Source organism: Anabrus simplex, chromosome 1 (assembly GCF_040414725.1).
Source record: "Anabrus simplex isolate iqAnaSimp1 chromosome 1, ASM4041472v1, whole genome shotgun sequence".
In the NCBI taxonomy this organism is placed as follows: domain Eukaryota; kingdom Metazoa; phylum Arthropoda; class Insecta; order Orthoptera; family Tettigoniidae; genus Anabrus; species Anabrus simplex.
In genome coordinates, this window is record NC_090265.1 from 1,084,315,032 (window position 1) to 1,084,328,749 (window position 13,718).

Genomic DNA, 13,718 nt, shown 5'->3' on the forward strand with positions numbered 1-13,718 from the left:
GTGTCCCGAGTCACAGAGTGACCTAGAATTTGAAACTGGAGACCATTGATTTTAGACTTGTAAAAACGAAATAATTCATCGATATCAAGTTTTAATATTTAAGTTTCTCTTATGAGCTGAAATAATGTCTTGAAACTCATAAAGTGTTGAAAGGAAATTGGATTTAAAAGTTTTCCTAACACTCTACAACGAACATGAAAAACACTCCCATGGGTAAAGATGATGGTGATGATGATGATGATGTTGATTTTGTTCCTGATGAAAATTAATAACGATAATAATTATATTAAATATATTATTATTCTTTAGGTAGTTACTGCATGGTAACTGGCAATGGTACATTGTGTCATGGTGCTGCAAGTGTTGTGTCCAGACGTTCAAGTACACATACCGTCTAATTTGGAATGTATTAACTAGATATTGCGACAGAATTTGTGGAAAGTCATGCTAACAAAGGAACGTAGTATATTGTGTTTTAAAATTTATAAATATAACCGCCGGAGAGTTTTAATGGGCGGGAATATGTCTAGAATATGTCTAGAAGATGAATATACGGATTTGACAAATTTTCAAAACACCACTTACAGATAGAAAGAAAAAAGGAATGGACCCAGAGCTCAAATCAACTAATGAAGGTATTTGGCCGCTGAAAATCTTTGATTAAAAAAAAATCATTGTGAAAATGTTATTGATAATGGCGATGAAAGAAAAACTATATTATTGATACGTGAAAGTAATTTCATGCTCATTTTAGTCTAATAATGAAGGTGTGTTACCAGACAGTACAATTCAAATTTATCCCAATTTTTTCAAAGAGTGAAAGTAAACGAAATATGCTATTATTTTTTGCTTTTCTGCTTGGTATTTCAAAACAGGACAAGATTCACGCCTCTATTATCAATGTGATCGTTTTAAGGATTTCACTATCAGATATATAACGTGATGTTGCTATTTTACATTGAAGGTGGATATTTGTGTAAGAGACAAACCAGGATACAGCATTGCCAGAAAAATAACTGAATAGAATTTAGGAAATGAATGTGCCGAATTAGTTGAAAATGAATTATGATGGGAAATAGAACGTCAAGTACCTTATTAATTTTATGAGGCCAATTCCAATACTCTCTAGCCCCTTCGCTTTCTATTGTGTCCTGTTAATTGCATTTCCAACCTAGGAATGCCGGTTCGTCGTAGGTTAGAGATGAAATTTGTCTCTTTCAGTATGCTGAATTGAAAAATACTTAGTCAACACCTGGTCTTTAATTGTCCTGTCTAGTGACGAATGGAGGACTATAAAGTGGTCCTTGAGATCGTCAAGAAGGATAACCACGTTAGAGTGGGTGTAGTTATATTATTGAAAATTATTTCACCGATCTCCACAGAACATTTTTATTCATCTAATTATGAGCAGAGCGTAACTTAGCGTATATGCTAAGTCGGAAGTAGTCAGATTGTCCGTAGAGGGTTGTTTTATTTGAAGCATCAGTATGCTGCGTTACGGTTTTTCATACGGTAGCGAATGTTGCCGTGGAGTCAAAGGGCTGACGCGAACTCTTCGCTCAGGGGTAGGTTTGTCAAAAAATTCAATTTCTAGCCTACGATCACGAATACAGGAAGGTAAGGAGTAAGTCAGGAAAATATCAATTTGTGAGATGTAACAGAATTTAAAGTAACCAGCAGGCATTTTCATCCCTCTACTAGCCTTGCGTGCCACTTTGTCATTTATGTCCCTTAGTCTAAGTATATCGAAACTTGTTATTTTCTCCGCATCTTCGAACAGTTTGTATTTGTCAATATGTAGTGTATCGATATGTGACAAACTTGAGTTTGATCGTTGGGCAGTTAATTGAATATACGAGGGCAGATCTGAAAATAAGTTGCACTTTCCAGTTATGGCCATTTATTACACCACCTATACAACAGCAATACGACTATAACGACATACACTGTAACGTCACTTTTCTACATAGTTTCCAAGAGACTCCAAACATTTCTGCGAACGCACAACCAACTTGTCGATGCCGGATGCATATAAATTTCCTCCAGCGTTCTGCAATCACTCGGAGACAGCGGCCTTCACCTCCTCATCGGTCTGGAAACGTCGACTACCGAGCTCCGTTTTGAGCTTACCGAACAGATGAAAAACACATGGCGCTAGGTCGGGACTGTAGGGTGGGTGTTGCTAGACCTCCCACTTGAAACGCTGCAGCAGTTCTCTCGTTTGGCGGGCCTTGTGAGGTGTTGCGTTATCGTGCAACAAAATCACACCGGCGCTCAATTTCCTCCGGCGCTTCTCTTTAACCGCTTTACGCAACCGGTGCAACGCTTGACAACACGACGCCGCGTTGATCGTCGTTCCTTTCGGCATGAATTCCACGTGCAGCAAACCCTGCATGTCAAAGAACACTGTCGCCATAACCTTACCGGCTGAAGGTTGAACCTTGGCCTTCTTTTGTTGTGGTGATAAGGGGTGCACCCATTCCATTGATGTTCGCTTCGTTTCGGGGGTGAATTGGTGGACCCACGTTTCGTCGCCTGTGACGATTCGCCGCAGAAACCCGTTGTCGTCTGTGGCATAGCGTTGCAAAAATGCCAGGGAGGATTGGTAACGTTGTCCCTTGTGCTCATCGGTGAGACAGCTTACGATGTCCAAGGTCCTTGTGAACAATGGCGAACACACTGCCATACGACATGTTCAGCTGCGTCGCGATTTCTCTCAGTTTAATGCGCCGGTTCTGTCTAATGGTCGCATTCACACTGTTGACCTTTGCACTGGTCCTGGACGTTGCGAGCCTGCCTTCGTTATGGTTGTCCGTGATATCCGTGCGTCCGGCTTCGAATTGCTGACACCACTTTACGATACCTTGCCGGGAAATAGCCCGCTTTCCATACACAGCACTAATTTCACGATGGATGTCCGTACAATTCTTCCTTTTGGCCCGTAGGAATCGGATCGTCGCACGCACCTCATATTTGGAATGAACGTCCAGTTGACGCGCCATTGCATTTGGCCGCTATTCCCACAATACTAAAGGAGACACCACAGCGACCTTCCTAACAGACGTGTGGGCAGTGTCTGTCCCTTTCTCCGCTGTGCCCACGTTTGCGACACACAGCGCGCTGCTGCGGCGCGTTAGTGCAACTAACCTTTCGATCCACCTACGTAACATAAAAATGCGGTTGTGATCGGATACGCCTGGAACGGATACCTGTATATGATTCATAACGAGGTAAGGATTATTGACGAATAGAAGGTCTAATGCAGAGTGTTGCCATGTTTTCATTGATGGTGAGTATTTTCGTTTTGGTTATACTTACGTGATAATTTTGATTTGTTTTTCATTCATGTGGTATATGAGTAGGCCTATATATCCTGTCTTCTGATGTCCAATACTGTTTGCTGGGTATCTTCCTACTTCTCTGAACATTGGCTAGTACAAGGTTAAAAATGTCTGTTGATAAATTTTCCTTTCTGTTTTCTCTCTCAAATGGATATTTTCCTGAGCTTCTATGCCACTGACTTTCTCCTGTCCTGCATACGTGATCATAGTTTCCACTACACACGCTTCCAGATATAAAAAAAGTCTACATACTTTTGCAATTCGAAGTTTGATATGTATATTCCTTCCGCGTAATGATGACATGTTCTGTGTGCTGTGTAAATCTTGTATATATATATATATAGTGTATATACAGTCCACTGGCACAGGCAGTTCAAAAGAAGGCTTCTTTCCTTTTTTTCCTCTTGGAGTGATCTCGTTGTTCTCCATCGTCATCCACTTTGTGTAAAGCCTGTGGACATATCATCTTCCTTGGAAACCTTGTTGATGTATACAGTTAAGGGTTGCAAACATGATGTCAGTCCACCAGAAATAACATCTATTTTCAAATCGTTGAGCTTTATTTGGTTTCTTGTTCTGGTTTTCCTGGAAATATATCTCACATATAAAGCTTTGGGCATCGTAGTAAGATTCCATAGTGTTTCTTAGCCAGTCATGAACGGCTTTTGTGTCCATGCATCCGTTCTTTTGCACTCCAATGTCCAAACTAGGGGAATATCTCGCTTTGAGCATGGTTTCGCTTTTGTTAATTACATAACGTAGCAACTTCTTGCCGTCTGTGATGATTGCAAATATGATAGTGTAAAGTTACTTTTCATACTTTGTCGTGTGAAATCTGACACTTGAACACTCTTTACCTAACTTTGTCCTCTATGGTATGTCAAGATTGAAGGACATCTATCGGTAAGGTCTATTTCGGGTAGCATGTAGGTATGTACACGTTGTATTACACGCCAAGGAAAGGATGATATATTTTCATCAACATTTTTAGCATGTGATATTCGCCGAAGAAGGGCGTGGTCTTATCCCTTGATAAGTTTTGTGATTCATCCTCTGCTTGCCTTGAACTCACTTATGCCTGTTGTCACATTTCTCCGCCTACCTACGTGCTGTCTAAAATTTAATTTGTTTGCCCGTAGTAATTGTTACGAAAACATGAAACGCACCAGTAGTGCATATCCCTGTTCCGGAAAAGTGTGAATTTATGGTCGCCAAAACGCTTCCGTGGATTTATTTACTTTGGAAAGTATTTTTCTGTTTGTGGCAATTTCACGTATTTATTTCAGATACAGTGAATTCTCGGTTGGCAGTTTAATTATCGTATCTTTTGACACAGTCAGTTACTTTCAACTCGAAACCTGAAAAATAACTAACATACTTATTCAAGATAAGTGATAGTCAGCTCAACAGTTGCTATTGGGCAATGACGCGATCTTCTCGGTACTGCATAGAGCGATCGATTGCTGACTTTAGCAGTAGTCTACTGATGATTCACATTTTAAACCAGCATAAATGTCATCCCAATATCGAGTTTTAACTGACTTTCAATATTGCGTTAACAAATTGGAAACGTGTAACGAAAATTTCTTCCAATATCGAAGAGATATCATTCAAGGTGCGCATTATATGCAGGTAAATATGATAGTATTGGTTTTACGAAATAAATTCACGTAACCATGTTTAATCAAATCCAGTATTATTGGTTTGTTTGATTGGGTAGTATAATATGTACTAGTTTGAAAGAACTATGTGGTCAGACTAGTTGGAGTTGATAATCATGATAAACTAGCTCATCTGTTCGAAGTAGATTTATCGTCAACATATCGTTGTGGCTCTAAATACCGTTTTGTGTAAATGTTGAGGGGAGAAATACTGACCCGCAGCACATGTATCGCTTAGAACGAAGATTCGTTGAGATAGTTTATGCAATACTGATCTTTAGATGACAGAACCTTTCTGATCAGATTTCTAAGCTGAAATATTATCACATAAAGGTTTTTCCACGCTCAACGACGATTTGTTAGACAAGTTGACTTACGTAATTTAGGAGAATAATGTGCTGATATTGTATACTCACTTTGAATCCAGTTGGGCACCACTCCACAAATTGGATAGTCTTCTCTTTCTTGATAAGCGAAATGGCTGAATTAACATCCTTTGGTACGACATCTCCTCGGTAAAGCATGCACACAGCCATGTACTTCCCCTGTCGCGGATCACAGTTCACCTATATTCAATACATAATATTTGTAGTGGAGAGTGGACGCTATGAATGTATCTAATGTTATGCTTTTAATGATTCCAGTTTAGAAATGTTTTGTTATGAAGGGAACCATACTTTCCAATATCGACTCAGTTAAATGTAACTTAAAAGCTTTTCAGGGAATAAAATCCTTGTTTAATTGTGTGTTTTTATTACAGCTACGGTATGTTATAGTGTAATATTTATATTGAACTTGTGCGTTCGACAGACTAAAAAGCTAGCTTTTAAGTTACATATCACTTTAGAGATGTTCATCTTAGGAATATCTTAAAGAAAAATTATAGATGATAATGCAGCGAGTTTCTGTTAAAGCTTACCAATCAACAAAGGCACAAATATTGATTAATTTAGAATGAGAGATAGTCATTCTGATCCAAGTATTCATTAGATTCATTATTAACGTAACAAACCAACAAACTTGTGGTTTTTGAGTTGATGCTGTGATCGTGGTCACAACATCGCCAATTTTAACAACATTCGAAACACAAGGATCTGTTCCTTTATTTCAAAAATCTCACGTGAAGTGGCCAGGATTTGAACTACGACTACCTTGGTGAGAAACCAGTGACGACTGCACTCAATTGTTACATCTCTCCAGGAATTACAAGAAATCGAAGGGAACAAGAGATGAGGCTAAGGTAGATACTAAGATATGTAGTTTCTATAACAATCTAATGAAGGCATATTTTAGAAATATTCTTAATTTAAAAATGCTCAAAGGAAAATTAAACATTCAAGAAATTGGTGTTATTCGAGAGGAGTAGGCTATGTGCCGACACTGGGTTTCGCCGTCTATCTACCTCATTATCGTCATCATGATCATCATCACACCACACACATTATCACACACGCAGGTTGCCCATGGGAGTTAACTAGAAAGAACTGCACCAGACCTCTACTGCGGCCACACTACATCATATTTCAGCTGTGCAGATATTTAAAGAACTGACCAATATGAAAGTACCTGATGTTCAGGTGTTTGTTAACTGCTGGTGGTTTTTAGAGTAAAAAGTAGCTGAGTGAAAATTTGACAGAAGTCACAACCAGAAAGGAGAAATTAAGTGATGAACTGATGATATACACCGGAATAAGTTTGTATTTCAGATTATCTTCAGTCAGTGACCTTCTGGTCAGAGTGATAGAAACATGCGTCATAAACGTTGCATCATTAGGTGTTGAGGGTGAAAACAAGGCAGCATAGTGACTAGATTATCACCAAGGCAGCCGAGGTTCGAAACCCGATCAATGCATGTAGAGTTTTGGAAATGAAAAGTGGTTAGGATTTCACAGACTGGGAGATACTTCGACTATGGACACGATATCCATAGTCATGTAAAACTACAACTTGTTTTCTTACTTTAAACCAAGGTCCCAATATTTTTATATTTATATTATATTTTATTATGATTTCATCAAGTTTGAAAAGCCTAGAATATCATTCCCATCAGAAATGTGAGTTTTTATGTTCGTTATTCATTTTTCAGATGACATTTGGCTCACAATCCTGTGCTGAAAATGAGATATTCATGCTAAGGTTGAAAGTTAGCTGGTTAGCTGCAGCTGAGTAAGCTTTGCGAAAGTCATCTTGATAAGCTCACCATTTGATTTTGAGGCTCAAAGCAAGCTTTGGTGATTTCTGCGACGCTAATTTGCTCATGTCCTGCCCTCTCGGCAGATAGTACGGGAGCATATGTTGCCTTAAATGAAAGAAAATAATATCATTACCATTTGTTTGTTGAAACGATGTACTATTATCTTCATATTCCATAACTTACCAGAGGAAAGTGGATACGTGGATACGGTACAAGATTTGTTTGAAATTCCGTCAGGTCTACATTCAAAGCTCCATCAAACCTTAGTGATGCTGTAATACTGTCGAAACAAATACAGATATATATAGTTTTCTTATGTGATTGCCAAGAGAGATTCAAAGATTTGAGAAGTATTGAGTTGTCTAAATGGAATTAATAAATATACAAATTAAACTAAACATACAATATCATACACATTCTAAATCTCTCCTATTAATTATTAACTAATTATTTTTAGTAATGTACTTAAAATTATTTCCAGTATCATTTTATTCATATGTAGAGTTTGATAGTAAAACTGATTTGATATGGATGCAACACTTATCATACACACTTTGATTTAATTATAAACTTAATGGTATGCATATTGTTGTATTACAGTCATCTTAGAAATGGATTGCACAAAGTAAAACTCATATTGTAGGAAGAGAAAAAGACAGTTTCTACATGTTTATCAGATAAATAGCAAATTCAATACTTAATAGCACTCACACCGCACATAACCGTTTAAAATTTGCAATATGTTTATACAGAGTGTATCCGTGATGATGTTGCAAACTTTCAGAGATCAAATCAAATCAAATCAAATCAAAATCTCTTTATTTGGAGATGAGGTGTCTAGCTAGGTGGCAAAAAGTACACTAAAATACGCTATTGTCAAGCACTAAATTTTAAATTAACAAGAGAATACTATATTATACAATTTACGGTAACAATTTTTTCTATTAAACACACAGCTCATCCTTAATAAATTTATAGAGTTTACAAAATTCTACTTATAATATCTCCTGAACTTACAAATGTAGTCAACTCATATACAGTATGTGGAATTACTTCAAATAATACTATACAACTGGTATAAGATTACAATTTACATTGTATTTATTTATTTATTTATTTATTTATTACCCATTTTGGAACCTAAGTAGCATAACAACCTGCTGCGTCTTAACTAGAGCCCCTTTAGCCACCGCTTTTCAGAGTTCCTGAAGGGCCTTTACAGCTACCGTAGCGGTCCCAGGGCCCTCGAAGTCCCCAATGTACACCCCTACAGGCAGTCCTCTACTTCGGCTGTCCAATCTCCATAGACCAGGGGATGGAATTAATTTATTAACACTCATTTTTTATTTACAATAACCTGCACTGGTCGAATGCCTTCTACCATTTCGTTTATTTTCTCTCTTGCTGTTTATTCTCTTCTTGAATATCTGTACAGATTTTGGAAAAGGATCAAACACTACCCCTGGTAAATTGTTCCACTCCTTCACACCCTTCCCAATGAATGGAAATTAACCCCAATCGCTTCTGCTAAAATTCCTTCTAATTTTATACTTGTGGTCAGTCCTGCCGATATAAATATTTTCCAACTGAAGCCTCTCACGGATTTCTCCCCATGCTTCTTCTGCTGTATAGGCTCTATATAATCCTATAAGTCTAGTTTTCTCCGTTATCTTATTTAAAGTTTCCCACCCAAGTTCCTCTAACATTTCTGATACACTACTTTTTCTTCTGAAATCCCCTGTTAAGGTGCGTCCACACCAAGATGTTTTCGTTAACTTTGTTAATAAACATTGATAATGAACAATGTTCATGAACATTTCTGTCTGTTAATAAACAAAATCGCGTGTTCATTAACTTTTCGAGCATGTTGATAAAAAAAAATTCTTTAACTTTTGTGAATGAAACTTTTCATTAATATTTCGTGTTTTCGTTAACATTTCGGTTCGCACGTGCGCAAAGACGCAATTAGAAGACGCAAATTCGTAGCACGGAATACAATACAGTATTTTTTTTATTTTTCGAAATCGACTGTCGAATCGCAAGCAACTCGCATACACCATACACATACATAAGCGAAGTGTAGGAGTATTTCTCTTACATGATTCTTGGTAGGAGTCACCAGTCGCCAGGAATCTTCAAGTTAAAATAGTTAGCCTAACATTAATGGAGATGACATTCCAATAATTTGTATCATTTCTTAAAATTTCAGGCCAAATTGAAAGCCTGCTGCATCATGAATTAAAAGTTCTGATATAGGTCTAAGTGTCCTCTCCAAACTTAATTCTAAACGCTTTTCCAATATTTTTCTTTGCCACACTTTGCGTCTGCGCTTTTCTCTAATTGCACTCATTAAAATAATGAAAGCTGCAGCTGTAAGTTCGAGTATTTTCTTCTTCCTGGCCCTGTCCATTGTAACCTCACAAAGAGATATTTTGGTGTGGACACAATGTTAAAGAGGTTTGTTAACAAAAGTTTATTTGGTGTGGACACAATGTTAAAGAGGTTTGTTAACAAAAGTTTATTTGGTGTGGACACAATGTTAAAGAGGTTTGTTAACAAAAGTTTATTTGGTGTGGACACAATGTTAAAGAGGTCTGTTAACAAAAGTTTATTTGGTGTGAACACAATATTAAAGAGGTTTGTTAACAAAAGTTTATTTGGTGTGGACACAATGTTAAAGAGGTTTGTTAACAAAAGTTTATTTGGTGTGGACACAATGTTAAAGAGGTCTGTTAACAAAAGTTTATTAACATCTTGAGAAATGTTTTCGTTAACCTTGTTTATTAACTTTGTTTCGTTAACATTGTTTATTAACTTTGATGTGGACTAACCATTACAAATCTTGCTGCTTTCCTCTGCACACTATCTATTTCTTTTATTAGGTATTCTTGGTGAGGATGCGAAACACTGTTTGCATATTCCAATAATGGACGAACTATACTTAAGTAAGGACTGTAAATGGATCAATTTGAGATAAGGAACCATATTCCGGAAACGATCGAATCACACGTCAAACAAAATTCTACTCCTTTAAATCCGTTTCCCTGCACAATTTTCACATGTTCTCCAGTTAAACAAATGTTCGAAATGGCTTCCCCCTACGTCAATGCAGACATGGCATCGTCGCACAAAGTTCTGTCGTACCCGTTCGAATATCCCCGGTGCCGTTTGAACAGCGTCGCAGGCAGCGAGAATTCTTGCCAAGAGATCTTCTTCCGTCTCGACAGGTGTCTCATACACAAGGCTTTTCACATGTCCCCGGCACGTTAAAGATCTACTGCGGGACGAAATTCCAACACGCCGGCGTCTGTTAAGAACGGACGGACGTTAAACAACTTGGATTATCAATAACTCTTGACTCGAACCTTTCCGGACTACGGTTCCTTATCATATGCCGTCCTCCATCATCCCTGAAATTTTATAACATAATCACGGATACACTCTGTGTGTGACTGAAGTATTCTCTCTCCCCTTTGAAGGGAAAACTCTCTTCAGGGCTGCCAATTGCGGAATTTGAATGGAACGTAACAGCTACGTCAACCAAACCGCGTTGCCAACCCAATCGGTAACTATACATAAATTCCCTGGATATATTCTTAAGGCATTTCCAACGAATCTCTATATATCATTCAAAGTTTACATATTTTATTCCTTAGAATATGAGTGATATTTTGATACAATTTACCCATTTACCTCATTTTACGTTATTATTACATCCTATATAACTTTGTTTAAAATTCTAAAAATGACACATACTTTTAACTTTTCTTAAGTTGATTGATGTTGACAGTATTATAAACATTCAACTTTCACTAATTCTCACTACTGTCACTACTGTAAAGTTTCACCAGGGGTTGTCAACATTCACTAGCTTTTAGCCTATACTTTTACTGTTGTTGTCAATAACTGTAAACCTTTGTTAGTCAAATCTGAAAGAATAGTAGAACAAAGTCAGATATTTGTGGTTACTACTTTACCTGGATACAATCTGTCCGATGAGCCGATTGAGGTTGGTGTACGTTGGCCGCTCTATTCCCAGGTTCCGCCTGCATATTTCATATATGGCTTGATTGTCGACAATGAATGCTACTTCACAATGTTCCAGTGTGGGATGGGTGTACAAGATAGCGTTATATGGCTCAACGACTGCAGTAGAAACCTGCAGTTTACAGGTAGCATAATTGTTTCTTGTTAGGCTAGAATCTTAAGAATATTTTGCATAATTCATATGAGCATAGCATTAAGATTCAGTGGGGATGAAAGTCTTAATCATAATATGTGTTATAGTTTTAATCAATTTCTTCTTCCATGTGGTAATAACGTTTTTGAATAACGTGTTCTGAATAATTAGCCGGCAAGTAAAATTTTCACTCTGATACTAAAGTAAAATTATTCTCTATACAGCCAATGAGAGCCCATGGAAAAACCCAGAACTTTTCCCTTTCTAGAATTTTGCTGGAGTTAGATAATCAGATTATCACTGAAGATTAATAGATGAACGGTTTTAATGGAAGGTCAAAAACGAAATTTCTCCCGAGTCCATATGACAGAGAGGGGCTGACTGGCCGAGGCGGTAAAGGCGTGCTCGGTTCGCCCGGAAGGACGTGGGTTCGATTCCCCGTCAGGAAGTCGTAAATTTAAGAAACGAGATTTTCACTTCCGGAGGTGCATATGGCCCTCAGGTTCACTCAGCCTACACCAAAATGAGTACCAGGTTAATTCCTGGGGGCAAAGGCGGCCGGGCGTAGAGCTGACCACTCTACCCCATAACGTGCCGAGGTTAATAATGGTGGAAGCCTTTACCTTCCACTCCTCCAAGGGCCTTCATGGCCTGTACGGAAGTGACTTTGCTTTTGATTTTGCCATAAGACAGAATATTAAGCAAATGCACTGAAGGGCATTTAATTTTGCTATTCACAAATCTTCTCAATTATCTTTAACTTGAATATCAAGTAGAAAATTTTGGAAGAAATTTTAGTTGAACAGTTTGAAGTTAAAACATTGATGAAGGGTTGCAAATGTGTCTACAGGATGTACCAACCACTGAATACAGTACCGTATCATACTCGGTTCTATTATGTACTGCTTCTAGAGGTAATGCATACCATCGTACTATTTTTGCAACAAACAAAAACTACACAAAATTATTCTTCCTCCAAATCTCCAATTCTTTATACGTGTCTTATGATGAGTTATTGCATAATCACTGTATAAGACCTACGTATTGAATATGCATTTAATTTTGATACAGAGAAGGCAAGATGCCGGTTTCTTGTAGTTAATTACTTTTCTTTTGTGATTTGGTTCATAATTCTTTATTTCTTGATTTCTTTAAAAGTTGAAATATAATTGAACTTCAAAGATTATGTTCAAGGATTTCAATGTTAAAGTGCTATGTATCATCAACAAACAGGAAAGACATGTACTCATTGAATCTGAATATTACCAACGTCAGAAGAGGACTAAATTTGATACCATGCTGAGAGGTTTGATTCAGAGAATGAAAGGGAAAAGCTCTGCACAAGTAGGTGGAGGCATTTCAAATTAAGCATGACGATGCATAGTTGCTATCTAAGCCTAATATTTCAGCAGACTCTGGATTACAAATATAATCCTTTATAATTTGAATTTTTGTCAATAGAGAACAACTTAGAGGGCAGGCAACTGTTGTCATAGTAACTCATCAGGTTTTACTAATCACAACTTAACCTCACATTTAGTCTTTTAGATAAATATTATATTTATCTGTTTCTAATGTTATGAAAATGTTTTCCTTCTAGAAATTTAAGTCACTCATTAAGCCATTCATCCCCACAGCCATAAGAATCAAAGGAGAAGTATCGTTGTATTTCAAAATATTTACAAGTTCTGTATTCAAAAGTAAGAAAATTCAGCAGACTACTCTACGATATAGCATTCATTTAATTAACTTTCTTCAGTTATATTTTAAAGTTTAAAATCATGCATACATACAAATTGTTTTATTGAATTCTGGGACTTGGTTATTTAAAATAAACTTAACTAGGGATTTTGTTGCATGTAGAATGTAAATGATAGACATAAAATCCTTGATATTGGCGACAAGTGAAATTACAATGCACATGAACATCTGTAAATTTAACTGATGCTGTTTTATTTTTCTACTCATTAGATGTTTGGCTGAAAAATTTTCAGAAATATACGGTATTTAAAATTGTCATTCCATAATTTGATAGTAAATTGAATTTACTTGCAAACTTTGTATTTTACTTGATGATGATTATTAGCATGCCCTTTCTTCTCTTAAAAGTCGTAGTCAAATTTAATAAACACTTTGACTCATTGATTCTAGCATAATAAAGAGGAAACTCTTAGTGTCTGAGATGCCCAAGGACTTGAAATTAAATTTCAACCTGATGATTCTTGGATTGTCTATGAAAATCAAAAGTAATCAATTTTTAATATTGCGTATTTATATCATCTCTGTGATTAAAATGTATTTAACATAGACAAACATTTCAAATTTGTTGGTGATAAAGGTTA

General features: G+C 36.9%; 1 protein-coding gene across 1 annotated transcript in view; it reads right to left on the reverse strand.

Annotated features, from left to right (window-relative positions):
- Positions 1 to 13,718, reverse strand: part of LOC136858023 (tubulin alpha-3 chain) — a 141,930-nt gene that overhangs the window by 15,372 nt on the left and 112,840 nt on the right. Inside the window, exons 5-8 of the mRNA XM_067137227.2 lie at positions 11,174 to 11,355; positions 7,380 to 7,476; positions 7,203 to 7,301; positions 5,419 to 5,568 (exon numbers count right to left, since the gene is read on the reverse strand). Of these exons, the coding sequence (XP_066993328.1) occupies positions 5,419 to 5,568; positions 7,203 to 7,301; positions 7,380 to 7,476; positions 11,174 to 11,355 (528 nt within the window). The remainder of the gene's footprint in view (positions 1 to 5,418; positions 5,569 to 7,202; positions 7,302 to 7,379; positions 7,477 to 11,173; positions 11,356 to 13,718) is intronic.